The 17384-nt window shown below is 35.7% G+C and overlaps 2 protein-coding genes across 2 annotated transcripts; both read left to right on the top strand.

The window, feature by feature from the left end:
• The first annotated feature begins 9844 nt into the window (after positions 1-9844).
• On the top strand, positions 9845-11992 carry LOC137720551 (S-type anion channel SLAH2-like). The gene is made up of 4 exons (XM_068459634.1): positions 9845-10452; positions 10585-11358; positions 11463-11494; positions 11593-11992. The coding sequence occupies exons 1-4, from the start codon at positions 9895-9897 to the stop codon at positions 11954-11956; spliced, it is 1728 nt and encodes a 575-aa protein (XP_068315735.1). The 5' UTR covers positions 9845-9894; the 3' UTR covers positions 11957-11992.
• A 2419-nt stretch (positions 11993-14411) lies between these two features.
• Positions 14412-16856, top strand: LOC137720552 (S-type anion channel SLAH2-like). Its single transcript, XM_068459635.1, has 5 exons — positions 14412-14581; positions 14688-15191; positions 15286-16059; positions 16190-16221; positions 16311-16856. Exons 1-5 carry the CDS (start codon positions 14420-14422, stop codon positions 16660-16662), a joined length of 1824 nt encoding a protein of 607 aa, XP_068315736.1. The 5' UTR covers positions 14412-14419; the 3' UTR covers positions 16663-16856.
• Positions 16857-17384: the final 528 nt, after the last annotated feature.

Here is a 17384-nt window from a genome sequence, read left to right as displayed (position 1 = left end):
ACTGTACCTACCTTGGTGTGGCCTCAAGTTCTCAATGATATAGTTGTTAATCGACACGTTTGGTTGTACATTAATGTCCATTAATAATTTCAATCAAATTTAGTAATTTGATGTACTCTAGTTCAACTGCCAAATATTAATTTTTTGGAATATTTGTTGAGATCTTATAGTAAATGTACTTCTTTTATATATATATATATATATATATATATATATATATATATATATATATATATATATATATATATATATATATATATAACGCCTATAATTTATGGAATTTGTTGGTATGGAACGTGCTTTTTTCCTTCACCGGGTTGAAATCTCCGATAAGATTTTTATCAATGCCCATTCTAAATGCATTCTATCATCCAATTTGTATGTATTCCTTTTTTCGTATCAATGAATATCGTACTTGTTTAAAAAAAAAAAAAAAATTAGCATATCCATATTAATGGGTTTGATCGAATAACTATATACATTATCTCTGTTATTTGTATATGGTATGCAGTTTAATAATTCTCCATTCGTGCTGACAATTTTTCGTGATAAATGTGGGGGATTGGTATCTGATGGTAATGACAGATTTATTTGAGGATTAAAATTATATTTTCTTTCTTTCTTTTTAATGATATTTACTTAAAACTCTAGATTTTTTTTTTGAACAAATGACATTAATTATCTACATTAAGAGGTGGAGGAGTGGGCTAAGCCTCAAAATGTGTTAGCCATAATAATGTGGTTCATATTCACATTTGTCAAGAATCAAACATAAGACTTCTCACTGTGAAGAGGAATTTCACTAGATCATAGTACTAAGTGGCTAAAACTCTTGATTTTATTTATTTAGGAAGGGTACATGGTAAGAAATTAAGGATATGTTATAATTTGTTAGGTCTGGGGGATTAAATACTTTAGTATTTGAGCTAAAAGTAACATAAAGTGAAGAGAAATTTCACTAGACTGTAGTACTAAGTGGCTGAAACTCTTGATTTTATTTATTTAAGAAGGGTGCATGGTAAGAAATTAAGGTTGAGTTATTATTTGTTAGGTCTGGCCGATTAAATACTTTAACATTTGAGCAATTTAGGGTTGAGTTGCCATTTAGTACTAGGGTTTAATAATATTCATTTTCATTTAATTATAAGTGAAAGGTATTAGGTTTGATTCTCGCCAAAGATAAATTTAAACCACATTATTGCTAGTCCATTGAGAGACCATCCCCCTCCCCCGCGTTAATATAAATAATATCGTTTATTAAAAAAAAAAAAAATTAGGGTTGAGTTTCTTCTCACTTACAGGCATGTCACCAGATGCTCCATTCCTATATTCTTCCAATTTCAGTTTTTGATAAAAGAATCATTTTGTATTATTATTGGCTTATTTCTTTCTTTTAGGGTTTCTAACAAAATCCCACTGCAGGAAGAGAGTGTACTCAAAGCATGCAAACTACAGATTCCTCTCCACCCAGACCTCCTAAAAATTGCATTAAGTTTTTGGTTCATCTGCTTTTAAGTGATGGATATATAAGTGCCTATTCGGCTTTTCTTTCATCCACTCATTTAAACTGCAAATTGAACTTACTAATATACGGTTTTTATGTAGTCATCCACAAATGAAGAACAGCGGGGACGAGGGAGAAATGGGAAGACTGATTGACAAAGAGTCTTCCTCTTTGTTTTTCCGTTGTCCTATTGCTAATTAAGGATCCTAGCTATCAGTTAATCTAGTTGTTTTAGAAACAGATTGAAGGAATTAAAATGTTCCCATTTGGTGTAGGTGATCTTGGTTTAGCAAATTGGCCACAATATTTAGAAGGAAATTGTACACCCCCGTTGTAACTTGGACTGACTCATCCTATAAGAATTACTTCATAAATTGTCATATGTAGAATCAAATATACCTCTTTGCAAATTATGTTTCTTTGCAATTTGTAAAATTGAAATCCGCTAGAAACCGTAAATTAATGGAGCATTCAAACAAATTGGTAAAAGATACGTCCGATACAAGTTAACGTTAAAATCATTTTTATTTACTCATTTCTCAAACACAAGTAAAAAATCTTTATAGGCACGTAACGTCGGTAATTGAAAAAATAGTTATTATAATCCAAGATATTATTATTTATCTTGGACTCTGAATATTATTGTTTCTTATTCAATTACTTTTTGTAGGGTTTTCATTTTTATATTTTTTTACTTTCGATCACTACTTTAGAAAGCACATGACTCAAAAAGGTAATTTGCACGTTTCGTCGTTCTTTTGAAGAAATATTTTGGTTTCAATAGTATTGCTGCCACTACAGAAAGTGCAAAATGACTAAAAAGAGGCGGCTGCCACAATACAAAAGTTATACGTTTTGTTAACTTCGAATCCACACATTGTTGTTTCAAAAGGAGAAAAAAGTTACAACCCTAATCAAGCTTAACAATCCTAAAACGGTTTTGATAGATAATCCTTTATGAGTTTATATACAATTTAAGTATTTGGAGATATTATGGTTGCTTAATCATCAATTTTCATAGATTCCCTAACGCAAACCATATAATTGACATAACTTTTGCTAAGACAAACTTAAAAACGATAATTTTTTTTTTTTTTTAACAAGGGATAGATATTTTACACAGTTGTAGCAAGTGTGATTAAGTCCAAGTTTGATAAAACGGAAATAACAGTGTTCAAGAATATATGCATATAAGCTTTTGTTCATCGTTAAAATTAATATTTGAAGAGAAAACAGTCAATCTTCGAACCCTTCATACAATTTCTGCCCGTCCTACTTTTCTTGTTGTATACTTCACAACTTTATTTTCTGGTTTTTTGTGTGATGGCACTGATGGGTGAGTGGGGATCCATGTACTGTAGCTAGCTTGATAAAAATATGAAGGATTATGTTGTGGCGTCAAATTCTCCCATGTGAAGGCATGCAGGCAAGGGCGGTGACTTGTGATCGTGTGAACTAAAAACTAAAGAAAAGGATGGCTTTTAGGGTTTTTACCTTGCTTGCACATACAGATACAGTCGCCAATAAGAAGCTTCGCGGAAAGAGCAAGTGAGAAGTTAGAGCTCTTATCATTAACTTATCAATTGAGACATGCATTATATATTAGAGCATCTTTCCTCGATGGTTTTAGGGCAAAATATATATGCTTATTTTTAATTAGGTATAACACCTCTACTCTTTATCCAGTCTCTCACTTTACTCTCTACATTTTATATTATCTCAACTTGTTATTTGTACTCTTCCTTTGTATCCTCCCTTTACCCCCCTAGCTATATTCTATATTGTTTTACTTTAACACTTACACTCTTCCTCAATGTCCCACTTTATCCTATTGCGCCAAATAAGTTAAGAAAGTCATTAACTATTTTGACATACATGAAATGTTCGTGGAACTCATGGGTAATGGGAGGTAGGTTAAACACAAATTAGGATTTGATTTCTCCATATTAAGAGAAAAATATAAGAAGAGAAGGTTGAAATATAAAAAGAGAATGTTGAATTTCAAGATTCGCAAATCAATTTCAATGTTTTCAGATCCTTTTGCAAAGATTCTAGGGTTCTACCACGAGAATCTCTACCTATATCACTTTCTTTTTCTTTATTTTTCTTAATATGAAAAATCAAACTCTGGTTTGAGCAAGTCTTACTAACAAAGTTAAAAAGATTAAATTGTCCATGCCACATTAGCACAATTAACATCTCTTTTTAACTTATTTGACAACGTAGGATAAAGTGAGACATTGAGGAAGAATGCATGTGTTAAAGTGAGACAATATATATAGAGTGTAAGGGATAAAGTGAAAAAAGAAGAAAAGAGTGAAGGTGATAAAATGAGTCAAAATAGAATGTAGAAACTAAAGTAAGATTTGATGAATAATACATGTGTCATAGCCAAAAAAAGCAAAATGTATATACTCTGTATATAATATATGAGACAGATGATCTGAAATTACAAGACTAGTCACAGAGATTCCTTTGAGTATCCATCGTATCTTCTTGGTCCTTGAGGGCTTTCACACCTCAGCTGCACATGCTTTGGTTCACAAATCTTTTGTCCACATTTCCATTGGTGGGTTACACGCAATGCCACTTTAGCTTTTAACTACTTTTTGCTCAAGTACTCACTTAGTCACACACTACAGGTCCAGGTCCACGCCCCAAAAAGCTTCTTTCATTATAAATTAGGGTTTTGGCAAAGAATTAAGAGAAAACAAACAATATAAAAGGAAAATTAGCACAGACCAAAAAAAATATATATACAATTAGCAGTTATGGTGGTCATGGTCGGGTCAACACACATTCTTTTGTTCTTCTTTTTTTATTATTCAACAGGTTAATTAATTGGCTTTTTCTCCAATTTTTTTTTTTGTGAATTATCAGCTTTCTCTCTCATGATTTGGCAATTTGCGTAGAGAAGTTCATCAACTAGTCATGATTGTGCGAGGAGAATTTTCAACCATGCATATAATTCTTCAAACTCCTTTACCTCTCTTACAAACGGATGTGATGGTTGTCCTCACTGAGAGACAGCATATAGGTATTTCAAAATATTTGTTGGCCACATAAACATTATTTGGCCCCAAACGGAAATATATCCAACTGATTTTATCTAGAATTTGACTCAAAACTAAAACAAGCTATGGTAATTAAAGGTTCAATTCTAATATTGCTATTGACAGTTTGTTAAGTAGATGTTAATTAGTTTGTCTAATTACTCAGAGACTACATCTTTTAGCAGAGATGTATATACAAGTCTTCTCAGTTCTGTTGTACAAATCATTCTGAAATCAATACCCTTTTGAGAGGAGATGTTATGATTCACCAAACCTTTTTGTTTTTCCTATTCCATGCATGTTGGTTGTGCATATATAATCTTTCAAATAATTTTATTTGCGGAGATCTCAATCATAATTTTCAGAAAGCGTAAAAAAATAAAATTATGCATCCACAAATTTTCACTTTAGAAAAAAGCAGTCAAAGTGTACTCCCTTGTTTTCCTTGTCGATGAAAAAGCAAAGTGTACTCCTTTCTTTTCCTTGTTGATGTTTTGTTGCATGTCGCCTTTCCAATCAGCTAAGTAACTATTCTGCTACCCAACCAAAAATCAAATAAAAAATTTATAATACTAATGAAAACTTCACTCTAATTAAAGGGCCTTTTTGACTCAATAATATATATATACACACACACACATACGCGCGCACACACATAATATTTCCATTTAGAGAAGTCTTGGATCTTTATACATGTGTACGTTAATTGGATCTTCCACCAACATTAGCCAATGGAATTGCAGATCCGTCAGCTGCTGTGCGTGCCAATAATGAAACCATTACCTCTGCCCCTTGATATTGGTTGCACCCGGAGGATGTGAAGAAATAACTCATTGTAAAAGTTTATATGTTATTATGTTACAAAAGAGTTAATTTGTTTTATGGCAAAACTTTGACTTCTTTTATAGTATAAAATAGATAATTAACTTACGTAGTGAGTCGTTAAATGCCACAAACAGTGAGGGGTGTCGAGAGAGTGAATCCTAATTGGGAATTAAAGGACCTTGCATGTCCTTATAAAAAGTTGTACCACTCCTCTTATTTGCCAATTACTTTTGGGGTAAAACTTCAACTCCCTTCACTATCATTCTAGCTAAACAAATTCTGTGTTACCATAGGAATTTATAGCGATGAATTAAAAATGATAAGACTTCTTTTCTTGAGGCCCAAGTTTGCCTTTGGGTTGGTAAAGCTAAAGCAGTATACAATGATGTTGATGTAGGACTTAAGTGCGAGCACATGGTTAGTTTAGTGTATAAGACAATAACTTTTAGAGAGAGAGAGAGAGAGAGAGAGAGAGAGAGTTATGAAGATTTGACATGTTCTCAAGTTCATAATATAAAGCAGGATTAATCAAAACAAGTCATAAAATTAAACATGATTAATCAAAACATTGTAATATGACCTCCATATGAAAGAGTTTCATACTAGAGAAAGCACTACACATAATTAGATCTAATTAAACATGCATTAATAAGGTGGGTGTTATGCATGTGAGTGGAGATTCAGAAGGCACACAAAAACCGACCCACACAGGCTGTGTAAGACCTAATAAATCTTAATTAAACAAATAACAAAAAAATTGTAGACCAATAGTTTGCCCAGGTTGGCCCAGCCAGGAGATGCCGACTGTTTTTTTGTTGTTGTTTCTGGTGCCAAGTGACACATCCACACAGAAAGATGGAACTTAAGACCTAAGCATGTCTAAAATTAAGGGAGGCAAACAACAATATGACAACTATCTCACTTTTGAAAAAACCCTAAAAGTAAAACCCTAAAAGGTGCAGGCAAAGCCCTAAGAATTCAAATCCATATATATTTCATCAAGCTTAACTATCAATTTTTATTTCTTATTTTAAATATAAAATTCTATTCTTTTAGCCATCTTCCTGTGTGCTCGCGTGCATCTGTGCATGATTATGTGCTCGAATGTAGACCCGGCATTTTCAGGGCCACACCCTAAAAGCAAAGGGGAGAAGTAAACCCATGCAGTAAAGCCGTCGTTATCAGGTTATGTTAGGACAATATGCTTTCCTATTTCCATGCCAAGTTGCAGTTGTAGCTTTCAACTAAGAGATGTTACTTCCGTGAATTTTCAACCCTTTCACACTGCTTCGATCTATCGTTTTCCTTATTGTATGAAGTTTGATGGTCTTTCTCTTTCGTAAACAAGGAGAAAACGACCATCAACACTATTGGCTCTCAAGATAAAGAGCGAGACTAAACAAACAAATGTGGATCAACACTTTTTATTCTGAGAGCCCGTTAAAAAGTGGCAAATACATATATAGAAATTTAAAGGCAAAAAGTCCAAAATGAGCTAAGAACTAAACCTTGTAAGGGCTTATAAAGAGTTAAATTACTATTATATTGTCAATTATCTTTAAGGTAGAACATCAACATCCTTCATGGTATATTAGAGCAGGTTGACAAATTTCCAACTCTCTTATAAACACATGCAAGGTTTGACAAATTTTCGATACAAAACATACCTTCATATCCTGAGTTGATAACTAATTTTTTTATTTATATTATATCATTTGTTTGGGACTGTGTCTACCACTTCCTTGATCGTAGCTAGGTACCTGTTGGATGCAAAATCACTGAAAATTGTGTCACTTTCTCAATTGTGTCTTGCATGATCGACTCTAAATCCCTGTTTTTAATTAGGTCATCGAAATGCATTAATGAATTAGTGGTAACAAAGATTGATGTGACAACATTTTGGTTGATACTTTACACATGTAGGGTTTAGTGGTTTACATATATATTAATTGGGCATGGTATATATAACTGATAAATTGCCTCGGATATATGTTTCATTGGCTTCTTATAGTGCTGACTAGCTAGTGCTTGGTGGGGAAGAAATCATTTGTTTAGGAAAAGAAATATAAGGATGCAATTTGACCACTAAACTTATGCCAAGCGCAGCAGTCCAGTACTAGTCCCACAAAGTAAAAGATTCACAAGAAATTCCCACTCTTGTGCCTCCGATTCAGGTAGCTTAACAAATGTCCACGAAGCCTTGGTTCCAAAAAAGTAGGGCCAAATTAAACCGTTTGATTGTTCATAAAATAGTCGTAAAATAAAGAATCTTGGTTAGGGTTTTATTCTCAAGAACAAAGGTGCTTGGAAACTAACCCTGATCCTCTTTTTTTCGCCGCGGGGGCGGGGGGGGGGGGGGGGGGGGGGGGGGTGGGGTGGGGGAGGTCGATCTTTCTATTGCAATGAGCAAAAAACTGGGGGAAAATAAGGTCAAGTCTTGGGGTAGGCCTGGACCAAAACCGAGGATTAACTGGATTTTAATTAGATTGCGCAATCTTTTATACAGTTTAAAAGAAAATGTTGATTAAACATGACCAACAAAAGGACAAAAAAGAAGAAGATCCTGGCAATATTCTTGAGATTCTGTCACGTTAGAATACCACACCACTAATCAGATCATCTTTAATCTTGTTTAATCAATAAAACATAATGTCGTTAGCCCCCACACCCAAAAGGAAAATGGCAACATGTCGAATGGCCTACTATAAAAGTAGCAATTGTTGGCTTCCCTCTCCAGTAGCTTCTACCCCATTGTACTAACATTGGAAAGAACTTGATGGGCATTGTTAGGGTAGGAAAATCCGGTTACGATTTTATTTGACTAGGTTTTGTAATTCTTATGGATTTTATGTTCTTCGAGCCCCAAGTTATAGACTTGTATATATATGTACCTTGTGATATCAATACAATATAATGCATTTTTAAGATATCTACATGGTACCAAAGCATGAAGATTTCCTACTGTGCTCTCCACCAGACGAAGAAGTTCTGTCATGACACACATAAGTATACACTTGCCCGATGATCCACAAGATTATGCTCTCTAGACGAAGCTTGTAACCTTCTAATTTTTAGCTAGGGAAAGCACGAAAGAGTAAATTTTGTTACTTCTATGTTTGTGGGGATGGGAAATTCATGCTTATATTGAATTGTGCCAAGTGAGTGGAGAGCATTGGAGCAAAAGCAAAAATGTTACGTATAGACCATGGGGTAATCGGTAACGTTTCAATTATTTTCTTTTTCTATTTTTTAGAAACTTCGACGGAACAAGGAAAACAAATGCAACTGTAAGCAAAACAATAAAAAAATAACCTTCTTCATTTCCTCCGGAGATGAATATTGCTTGCAAGTGTGTTAAAGGCTCCCATACGACGAGCATATTCAGTACTCAATGAAATAGAGTTCACCCAAGTACCATGGCCCTGAACCATATATCAAAATGCGTAAAACTAATTTCAAGATTGGAAAAGAAAATTTTAAAATGTCAATGCATTATGAAAAGATTAACATTCAATTGTGAGTCGTGACCATTGAATTTTTTGAAGAGTTGAGATTAGAAGCTTAGGTAAGATTAGGGAGCAATTGATTGCGATAGAAGCCAAACATAGTACTTTTTTTTATTTTTTTTTTTAAATGGATCAGTTTATGGGTCCACTCTTTCAGAGGTCGGGAAGAGTCACAGGGTATTTCAGCCTCCTCTGGCCACACATGAAGGCTAAAATGTGAACTTGTAGCAACATTTATGATCTGATCCGAACCGAGCATGAAAATTTCAGATAGGACTCCGGTATAAGTTCTAGGAGCTCTTATTTTTAGCTAGGCTAAGCATTAAGATTCACAATTTCACATAGCCCTCCGGTATAAGTTCTATGTTCGCAATATTGACCCAAAATAAATGCCGATGTTGAATTGGGCCAATTGAGTTGGGAACAATAATATTGAATCAGGCCGAATTAGTTGAGAGCACTAACCCAAAAGCAAACATGCCCAGTAAGTTGAGATCACTAGCTAGTACCAGTCTTAGTGGCATTTTCTCTTATTTATAAATGAAAGACTTTATGTTTAATTTACATAAATAATGAGCTTAATATTTAATTATAACAAAAGGTTTTAATACTAATTCAGCAAGTAGCAAAACATAGAAAATATGTATAAAGTTCGACAAAGAAAAAAAAGCTAATCAAGTATGTATGAAATTTTGAAAATAGTCATAAAGTAGCATATTCATCCACAATTAATATAACATGTAAGATATGTACATCAACCACAGAAAAATAGTTTTGAAAATATCTTTGCAACATACATGATCCACCACAAAAAACTTTTGAAAATATCTTCACAATTCACACTAATGTAACTTTCGGTGGTTTGATTATATTGCATATTTTTTTCGATTAATCGTGAGTGATTCATGACATCGATTAGGACTGTCACCATATGCAAACGTTGGTAAATTGTTCGACTTAATATGGCAGTTTCTGATGCACCTAACAATTTGTGCTGCAAATTTTTATGATGAAAAATAACAAAAATATGAATTCTGGAAAACAGAAATCCCTTGAACTTCCATGTCTCATCAAGTATATACCATCAAATGAAGAGGTTGGCTTTGGTGATGCTAAGGAGATTAGATCCGATGAACCTGCGCATTCTGTTGCTATTAGCATGCCAACATCACCAGAGGAAATCCATTTGCAGAACAAAAAAAGAAATCTCTTCATCGGTGGAATCCCAGCTTCTTCTGCCACACTTAAAGGTGCTAGCAGCAGCACACTGCCGAAGACAGCAAAATTTCACCTTCAGCCAATGGAAAAAAGCTCTGGATTTGAAGAGGAAATGAACACTGGGCATTTCCCTTCTCACCCGAGTATTGAAAGTTTGAAAGATAAGAGATTTGATACTTTCAAAACATGGTCCAGAAAACTCGACAGGAAGATAACGCTTCTCCATGGAAATAGACCGGGGGAAACTGAATCTGAGAATGTTAATGGGAAAATTGAAGAAATCGAGCGTTTACCTGCAGACCGATACTTTGATGCATTGGAAGGGCCAGAGTTGGATACTCTTAGGGTAATCTGTCTTTTGTGTTATGTTCCTATTAAATACTTGCAACATTTTGATATTGTTGTCTTTTATATGATTTTGGTTGTTCTCCTTTGAAGCTAACATTTATATTTTTCCTCTCAACTTTTGATTTAACAGCCTTCAGAGGAAATACTGCTTCCGGAAGACAAACAGTGGCCATTTCTTCTTCGGTATCCAGTTTCTTCGTTTAGCATCTGCCTCGGCGTTAGCAGCCAAGCAATTTTGTGGAAGGCCCTGCCTACCTCTGCCTCAATGAAATTTCTCCACTTGAGCTTAACAATAAATATAGTTTTGTGGTGCATTTCAGTTGTCCTTTTAGCTATTGTTTCTTGCATCTACCTTGTAAAAGTAGCCCTTTACTTTGAAGCAGTTCGCCGTGAGTACCACCATCCAATCCGTATCAATTTCTTCTTTGCTCCATGGATAGCCCTCTTGTTCTTAGCTCTTGGAGTGCCACCTTCATTTGCTAACAACCTGCATCCATCTCTTTGGTACATTCTTATGACTCCGCTTCTATGTCTTGAGCTTAAAATCTATGGACAGTGGATGTTCGGAGGCCAGCGTAGGCTTTCAAAGGTGGCAAATCCTTTCAACCATCTCGCAATAGCTGGGAACTTTGTGGGGGCGTTGCTTGGTGCATCAATGGGACTACAAGAAGGACCAATATTCTTCTTTGCTATAGGGTTTGTTCACTACATTGTATTATTTGTTACTCTCTACCAAAGACTTCCAACAAATGATACCGTGATCCCAAAAGAACTCCATCCTGTGTTCTTTCTCTTTGTTGCAGCACCAAGTATAGCTTCAGTAGCATGGGCAAAAATCCAAGGCTCCTTTGATCATGGCTCGCGGATTGCGTACTTCATTTCCTTGTTCCTTTATCTCTCACTGGCAAGTATATATAACCTGAACTAAGATCTGATCATGTCCATTTTGTTAAGCCTGGCTAGTATTGAGTATTAATTTGTAACTTTTGGCTTTTCGTGCTCTTATAGGTAGTCCGGGTTAATTATTTCCGAGGATTTAAGTAAGATATCGCTTTCATTCTAAACTGAATCCAAATTTTGTAATTTTTGGACTTGGATATTTTTCTGATCACATTTATTTGCATTTGTGTTTTCATAGGTTTTCTATGGCATGGTGGGCTTATACTTTCCCAATGACTGGTGCTGCCATTGCAACCATCAAGTATTCAGATGAAGTCACAAATGTGGTAACACAAGCTCTGGCTGTCATACTCTCTCTCATTGCCATAATCACAGTCATTGCTCTTCTCATAACAACAATCTTGCATGGCTTAGTGCTTCAAAACCTCTTCCCTAATGACATTGCAATTGCCATTAGTGACAGAAAGCCAAACCCTAACAAGAAGTGGTTCCACGTAAATGGCTACGAGAACAACGATTCAGAAGCTGTCAAGATCGTGACCCATTTTGAGATGCAACCCCAAACTTCAGAGAGAAACTTGCATCGAGATGCCATGGTGTAAAATGTAATTAGCTGAAAAAAATAAAAGGATCTATGGTTTTTCATTTTTTATACAAGTGATATTCGAGTTTAAACTAAGGGCTTATTTAATTATCACTAATAGAGGAATAAGGAATTGGATAACTTCGGAATGAGAAAAGGTAAGGAAAGTGTTGAGAATGAATCTCACAATGATAGGAGGAGGGACCTTGCATGAGCTTGTCAGTACATTGGGTTACCCCCATGTTGACAATTAGTTTTATGGTGGAACCTCAACTTTTTTCATGGTATTAGAGCAGATTGGCCGATGTGTGAAGCCCAATGGCCACACGTGCTCCACATTAGCTAAATCATGTTGTCCACGTGTTTGGCTTGAAAATTTGTCACACGTGAGGGGGCGTGTTGAGAATGAATCTCACATTGATGAGAGGAGGAACCTTGCAACTTATAAGAGGTTAGGCTACTCCCCCCCATATTGCCAATTGGTTTTATGGTAGAATCCCAACTTTTTTCATGGTATGAGAGTAGGTTGTCCTACGTGTAAAGTCAAACGCCCACACGTGTTTCATGTTACTTCATTGTGTTGTCCACGTATTAGGCTTGAAAATTCATCACACGTGAAGGGGCGCATTGAGAATGAATCACGCATTGATAGGAGAAGACACCTTGCATGAAGTTATAAGTAAGTTGGACTACTCCCCAGATTAATAAATGATTTTATGATGAAACCTCAACTTTCTTCAAAAAGGTAATTAGATTAACATCTCCTCCCCTAATTAATCAAATTCCTGAAATTGAGTTTATCCATTACGAATTTTAGGTAAGTCATGAAAAGAATCCATTTTTTCTTTTTTTTTTTCATTCCCATTGCTTGTTTAACTTTGGGTCAGTTACCAGATTCAGTGGCCTCTATTTCTCTTTGGGCATAAAATCTGGGATCAGTTTTATTTTATTTTATTTGACTTTTTTTTCTCAAAGAGATAAATAATATTAACTTCGAATCGAAAGGTTTAGATCCCCAACTAAAGTATTAAACATAAAAAGAGGACCAATACAATCCCACTCGAACGAGCCTCCCTCTTTAAAAACAAAGTCCACCACGAGTGTGCTGCTCGATTGCCTTCTCTCGGCGAGAACAAAAACTCTATGGAACGAACGCATTCACTCAACATCCAAATATCATCAACTAAACCTTCCGCAATAGCATCTGGTTTCATCTCCTTATTCAGTACGCGAATCACCTCATGCGCATCAGAGTCAATGATTAAGTCCTGCACTTCTTCCCTACAGCATGCCCGGAGACCTTCGCGAATTGTTGCCATCTCTGCCATCTTCGCTGAGTCACACTGCAGCTTATCGCTGCAATTTTCAGTTGACTTTGGGATTAGTTCTTAGTTTTCAGATGGAGTATGCATGCAAGGTGGAATAACCCTATAAGAGGATATCTCATGATTTCCCGGATTTAGCTGTATTTTTTATTTTTTTAATCTGGCATACGCAAGGGCCAGGAAATCAGACGAACAAAATTACACATTAAGACAAGTTATCGGATTGCTACAGGTTTAGATGTAATAATTTTATAATGTAAGCTTAGCTGTATTAATTAGTACTTAATTAAAAAGTCCCAATTTTCAGGATTGTATTGGCAACCATGTTTGAATTTTTTTTAAGAATATGCCAAGGCAATTATCAGTCACCAAATATTAGTACCTATCAGTCCCCAGATATTCAGTAATTTTCAGTACTAAACTAATGTTAATCTTGTTGTTCTAGCTGTATGTGGGGACTGCTTCTTCTACTTGTACGGCCCCTTTTTTAGCATTAACATCTGACTAACAGCTGTTGATATTCTGATGTTTTGTAACTTAGCCTTGCAAATTTGCAATTTTATTCCAGAGTGGTTGACCGACGATGAAACATAAATAGAAAAGGATTATGTTCATATCAAATAGTATTTTTAAAATAATTAAAAGCGTTTAAAACTGCTTCTAATAATGTTTAATAGAAAAATTAAAAGTGATTTTAAGTTACAAAATCAGTTTAAAGTGTTTAATGAAATAAACAGGCTATGTCCTTATTTTAAGAAGCAATTAAAGTATTTTCTCAATAAATATTTTCGTTTTTTAAGATCGATGCACTTCTAATAGAAAAGCACTTATGAGAAGCAGTAGTATAAGAATGTACGTTTCCTTTCATGTAGTTTTCTGCTTTGGTTTGACTTGCGTATATTTTTCATTGCAGTGCAATTAACAAATTACAAGTTGTACTCACAACTTTCATCGTCTTCTGTATTTGTTAAACAATTAATATAAAATAGGTGATATCCCCTTCAAGCCACATGATGTGTCGGACGGTAATTCGACTGGGACAGCCTAGATTTGAAAAATTGTATAATTGTTGCGCCAGAAAACAGTGCTCATCTGTTTATATATACTGCACATTTAGCTGCATTTCTTAATGTTTTCAGCTGTATTTCTTAACGGTGATGATGGAGAACAGCAAAAATCTGGATTCTGGAAACCAGAATTCCCCGGAACTTCCGTCTCTTATCAAATATATATCATCAAATGAAGTGGTTGGATTTGATAATGTTGACGAGAGTATATTTGTACAATCAAGTGATCATCAACCTATCAGTCCAGCTGAAGTAATTTATTGAAAACCTTCTTTTCGTGTGTAAGATTTACTTCTCTACTTTGTTTTCGTGTCAATTTCATCGTATAGTAACTTCTGGTATCCAATTGTATGTGCAGGGAATTGAGATAGCTGCTTTAGAAAGCATAGTTGATGAATCCAAACTCCCAAATCATCAAAGGGTTTATTCCATTTCTATTAGCATGCCAGCGTCACCAATGGAAATTCATTTACAAAACAGCAAAAGAATGCTCTTCGGTGGTGAAACAAGTTCCAACAATGAAATTCCAAATTCTTCTTCCCCAACTGAGATCAGCGGCAGCAAACAGCCGAAAGGCGTGAAATTTCACTCCCAGCCAATGCCAAAAAGAGCTGCAATTGAGCAAGCGACTATCAATGGACACTGTTCTTATCATCCGAACATTGAAAGGTTGAAGGATAAGAGGTTTGATAGTTTCAAAACATGGTCCGGGAAACTTGAAAGGCAGATGACACTACTCCGTGGAAAGACACCAAGGGAGACTGAAACGGAGAATGATAATGCGCAAAATGCAGAAGTTGAACGTTTACCTGCAGACCGATACTTTGATGCACTTGAAGGGCCAGAGTTAGACACCCTTAAGGTAATGTCCTTGATGTTCTTCAACATTTACAAATAATGTTTCATATTGCCTTGCTTTTCACATTTTTATCCCGCATCTTAATTTGATCAAACAGGCTTCCGAGAAAATACTCCTTCCAGAAGACAAACAGTGGCCATTTCTTCTGCGGTATCCTGTTTCCGCATTTAGCATTTGCCTTGGTGTTAGCAGCCAAGCTATTTTGTGGAAGACCATTCCTACCTCTGCCTCCACGAAATATCTCCACTTAAACTTAATACCAAATCTAGTTTTATGGTGCATTTCAGTTGCTCTTTTAGTTGTTGTTGCCTGCATCTATCTTCTAAAGGTGACCCTTTACTTTGAAGCAGTTCGTCGTGAATACTACCACCCAATCCGTGTCAACTTCTTCTTTGCCCCATGGATAGCCCTCTTGTTCTTAGCTCTTGGAGTACCACCTTCATTTGCTAACAAACTGCATCCAGCTCTTTGGTACATTCTCATGACCCCAATCTTATGCCTTGAGCTTAAAATCTATGGACAATGGATGTCCGGAGGCCAACGTAGGCTTTCAAAGGTAGCCAATCCTGTTAACCATATCTCAATTGTCGGGAACTTTGTGGGGGCATTACTAGGTGCGTCAATGGGACTAAAAGAAGGACCGGTATTTTTCTTTGGTGTTGGGATGGCTCACTACTTAGTCTTATTTGTAACTCTCTATCAGAGGCTTCCGACGAATGAAACTGTGATCCCAAAGGATCTCCATCCTGTGTTCTTTCTCTTTGTTGCAGCACCAAGTGTAGCTTCCATGGCATGGGCAAGAATCCAAGGTTCCTTTGGTTATGGTTCACGCATTTTGTACTTCATCGCGTTGTTCCTTTATCTCTCACTGGTAAGTATTACCTGAACTAATTAAGATGCACTGCTTTAGAATTACCAAGACAATTTTGACAATCAATTCATTCATTTTATTAAGACTAGGTTTTCTAATTTTTTTTCATCCTTCTTTGCTGCTTGTACAGGCAGTTCGGGTTAATTTCTTCAGCGGATTTAAGTAAGATGTCATTTCCATTCATTTCTGTCTAAAATAATACATCATTTATACTTCAGTTTTCTAGCATTCATTTACATTTGATTTTATAGGTTTTCATTGGCATGGTGGGCATATACTTTCCCAATGACTGGTGCTGCCATTGCAACCATCAGGTACTCGAACGAAGTCACGAATGTGGTAACACAAGCAATGGCTGTCATACTATCAGTCGTTGCCACAATCATAGTCACTATTCTCCTCATAGTAACCGTCTTACATGCCTTTGTGCTTCAAGACCTCTTCCCCAATGACATTGCAATTGCCATCAGTGACAGAAAGCCAAAAGCACAGAGGAAGTGGTTCCACCTCAGACATGGAAGCTCGGACTCCAGGGATATTGACAAATTCTTGAAGTCAGCAACAAGTTTAGAAAATAAAGATTTAGAAGATGCCAAGCTATGAAGTTTGAGTAATGATTACTTTATATGATACTATGTCACAACTCGAACATGTGAGGAACATAGGTTCGAAATTTCATAGTTCCCGTGAACATGTGTAGAGTGAAAAACAAATCTTAGATCGTAAATCAATAAGATTAGGGCAAAATTGTGATTGCTGAATTGTTTTGAGAGAAGGGTACTGGCAATATAGTGTGTGTACGATAGTTTTCTGGAACCGCAAGAGAAAAAGGTCAATGATTTTGCTTAACAAATTGCATGCATTCTTGAGAATGACCGTAATTAGGATTTACTTTGGCTCTAGCTATATGTTGTAAGTTCAGGCCTTTCATAAAAAATGGAAGGGAAAATTGGGACTTTTTGTGAGCATAAAAATGAAAAATTTGTTAACAATAGCCTTCGGAACAATTAGGGCACTTGATTCTGGTTGTTTTGAATCGTAATAGGGTGGTGGAGAAATACTAGCATTCGTCAAAGGTTACATCTTCATCACGAGTAGGAATATCATATATAAGGACCCCTGATGGATCATCATTCGACAATCATGCTGGTCTCTTGCTGCCGGATTTCTCTCCATTGCCCTCGCCATCGCCGCATTACTTCTCCATGCTAATTGCTATATCCACCAAAAACCCTAGCTTGGTAGGCTTTCCGATTTCTCAAGTTTCATGTGCTTAGCATTTTGCACCACACTGCACCCTTTTAACGGAGTTTATTATGTTTTAT

This window comes from Pyrus communis, chromosome 16 (genome assembly GCF_963583255.1).
Source record: "Pyrus communis chromosome 16, drPyrComm1.1, whole genome shotgun sequence".
NCBI classification, from domain to species: domain Eukaryota; kingdom Viridiplantae; phylum Streptophyta; class Magnoliopsida; order Rosales; family Rosaceae; genus Pyrus; species Pyrus communis.
The sequence above is the reverse complement of the archived record's forward strand: the minus strand, read 5'-3'. Positions and strand labels throughout refer to the sequence as shown.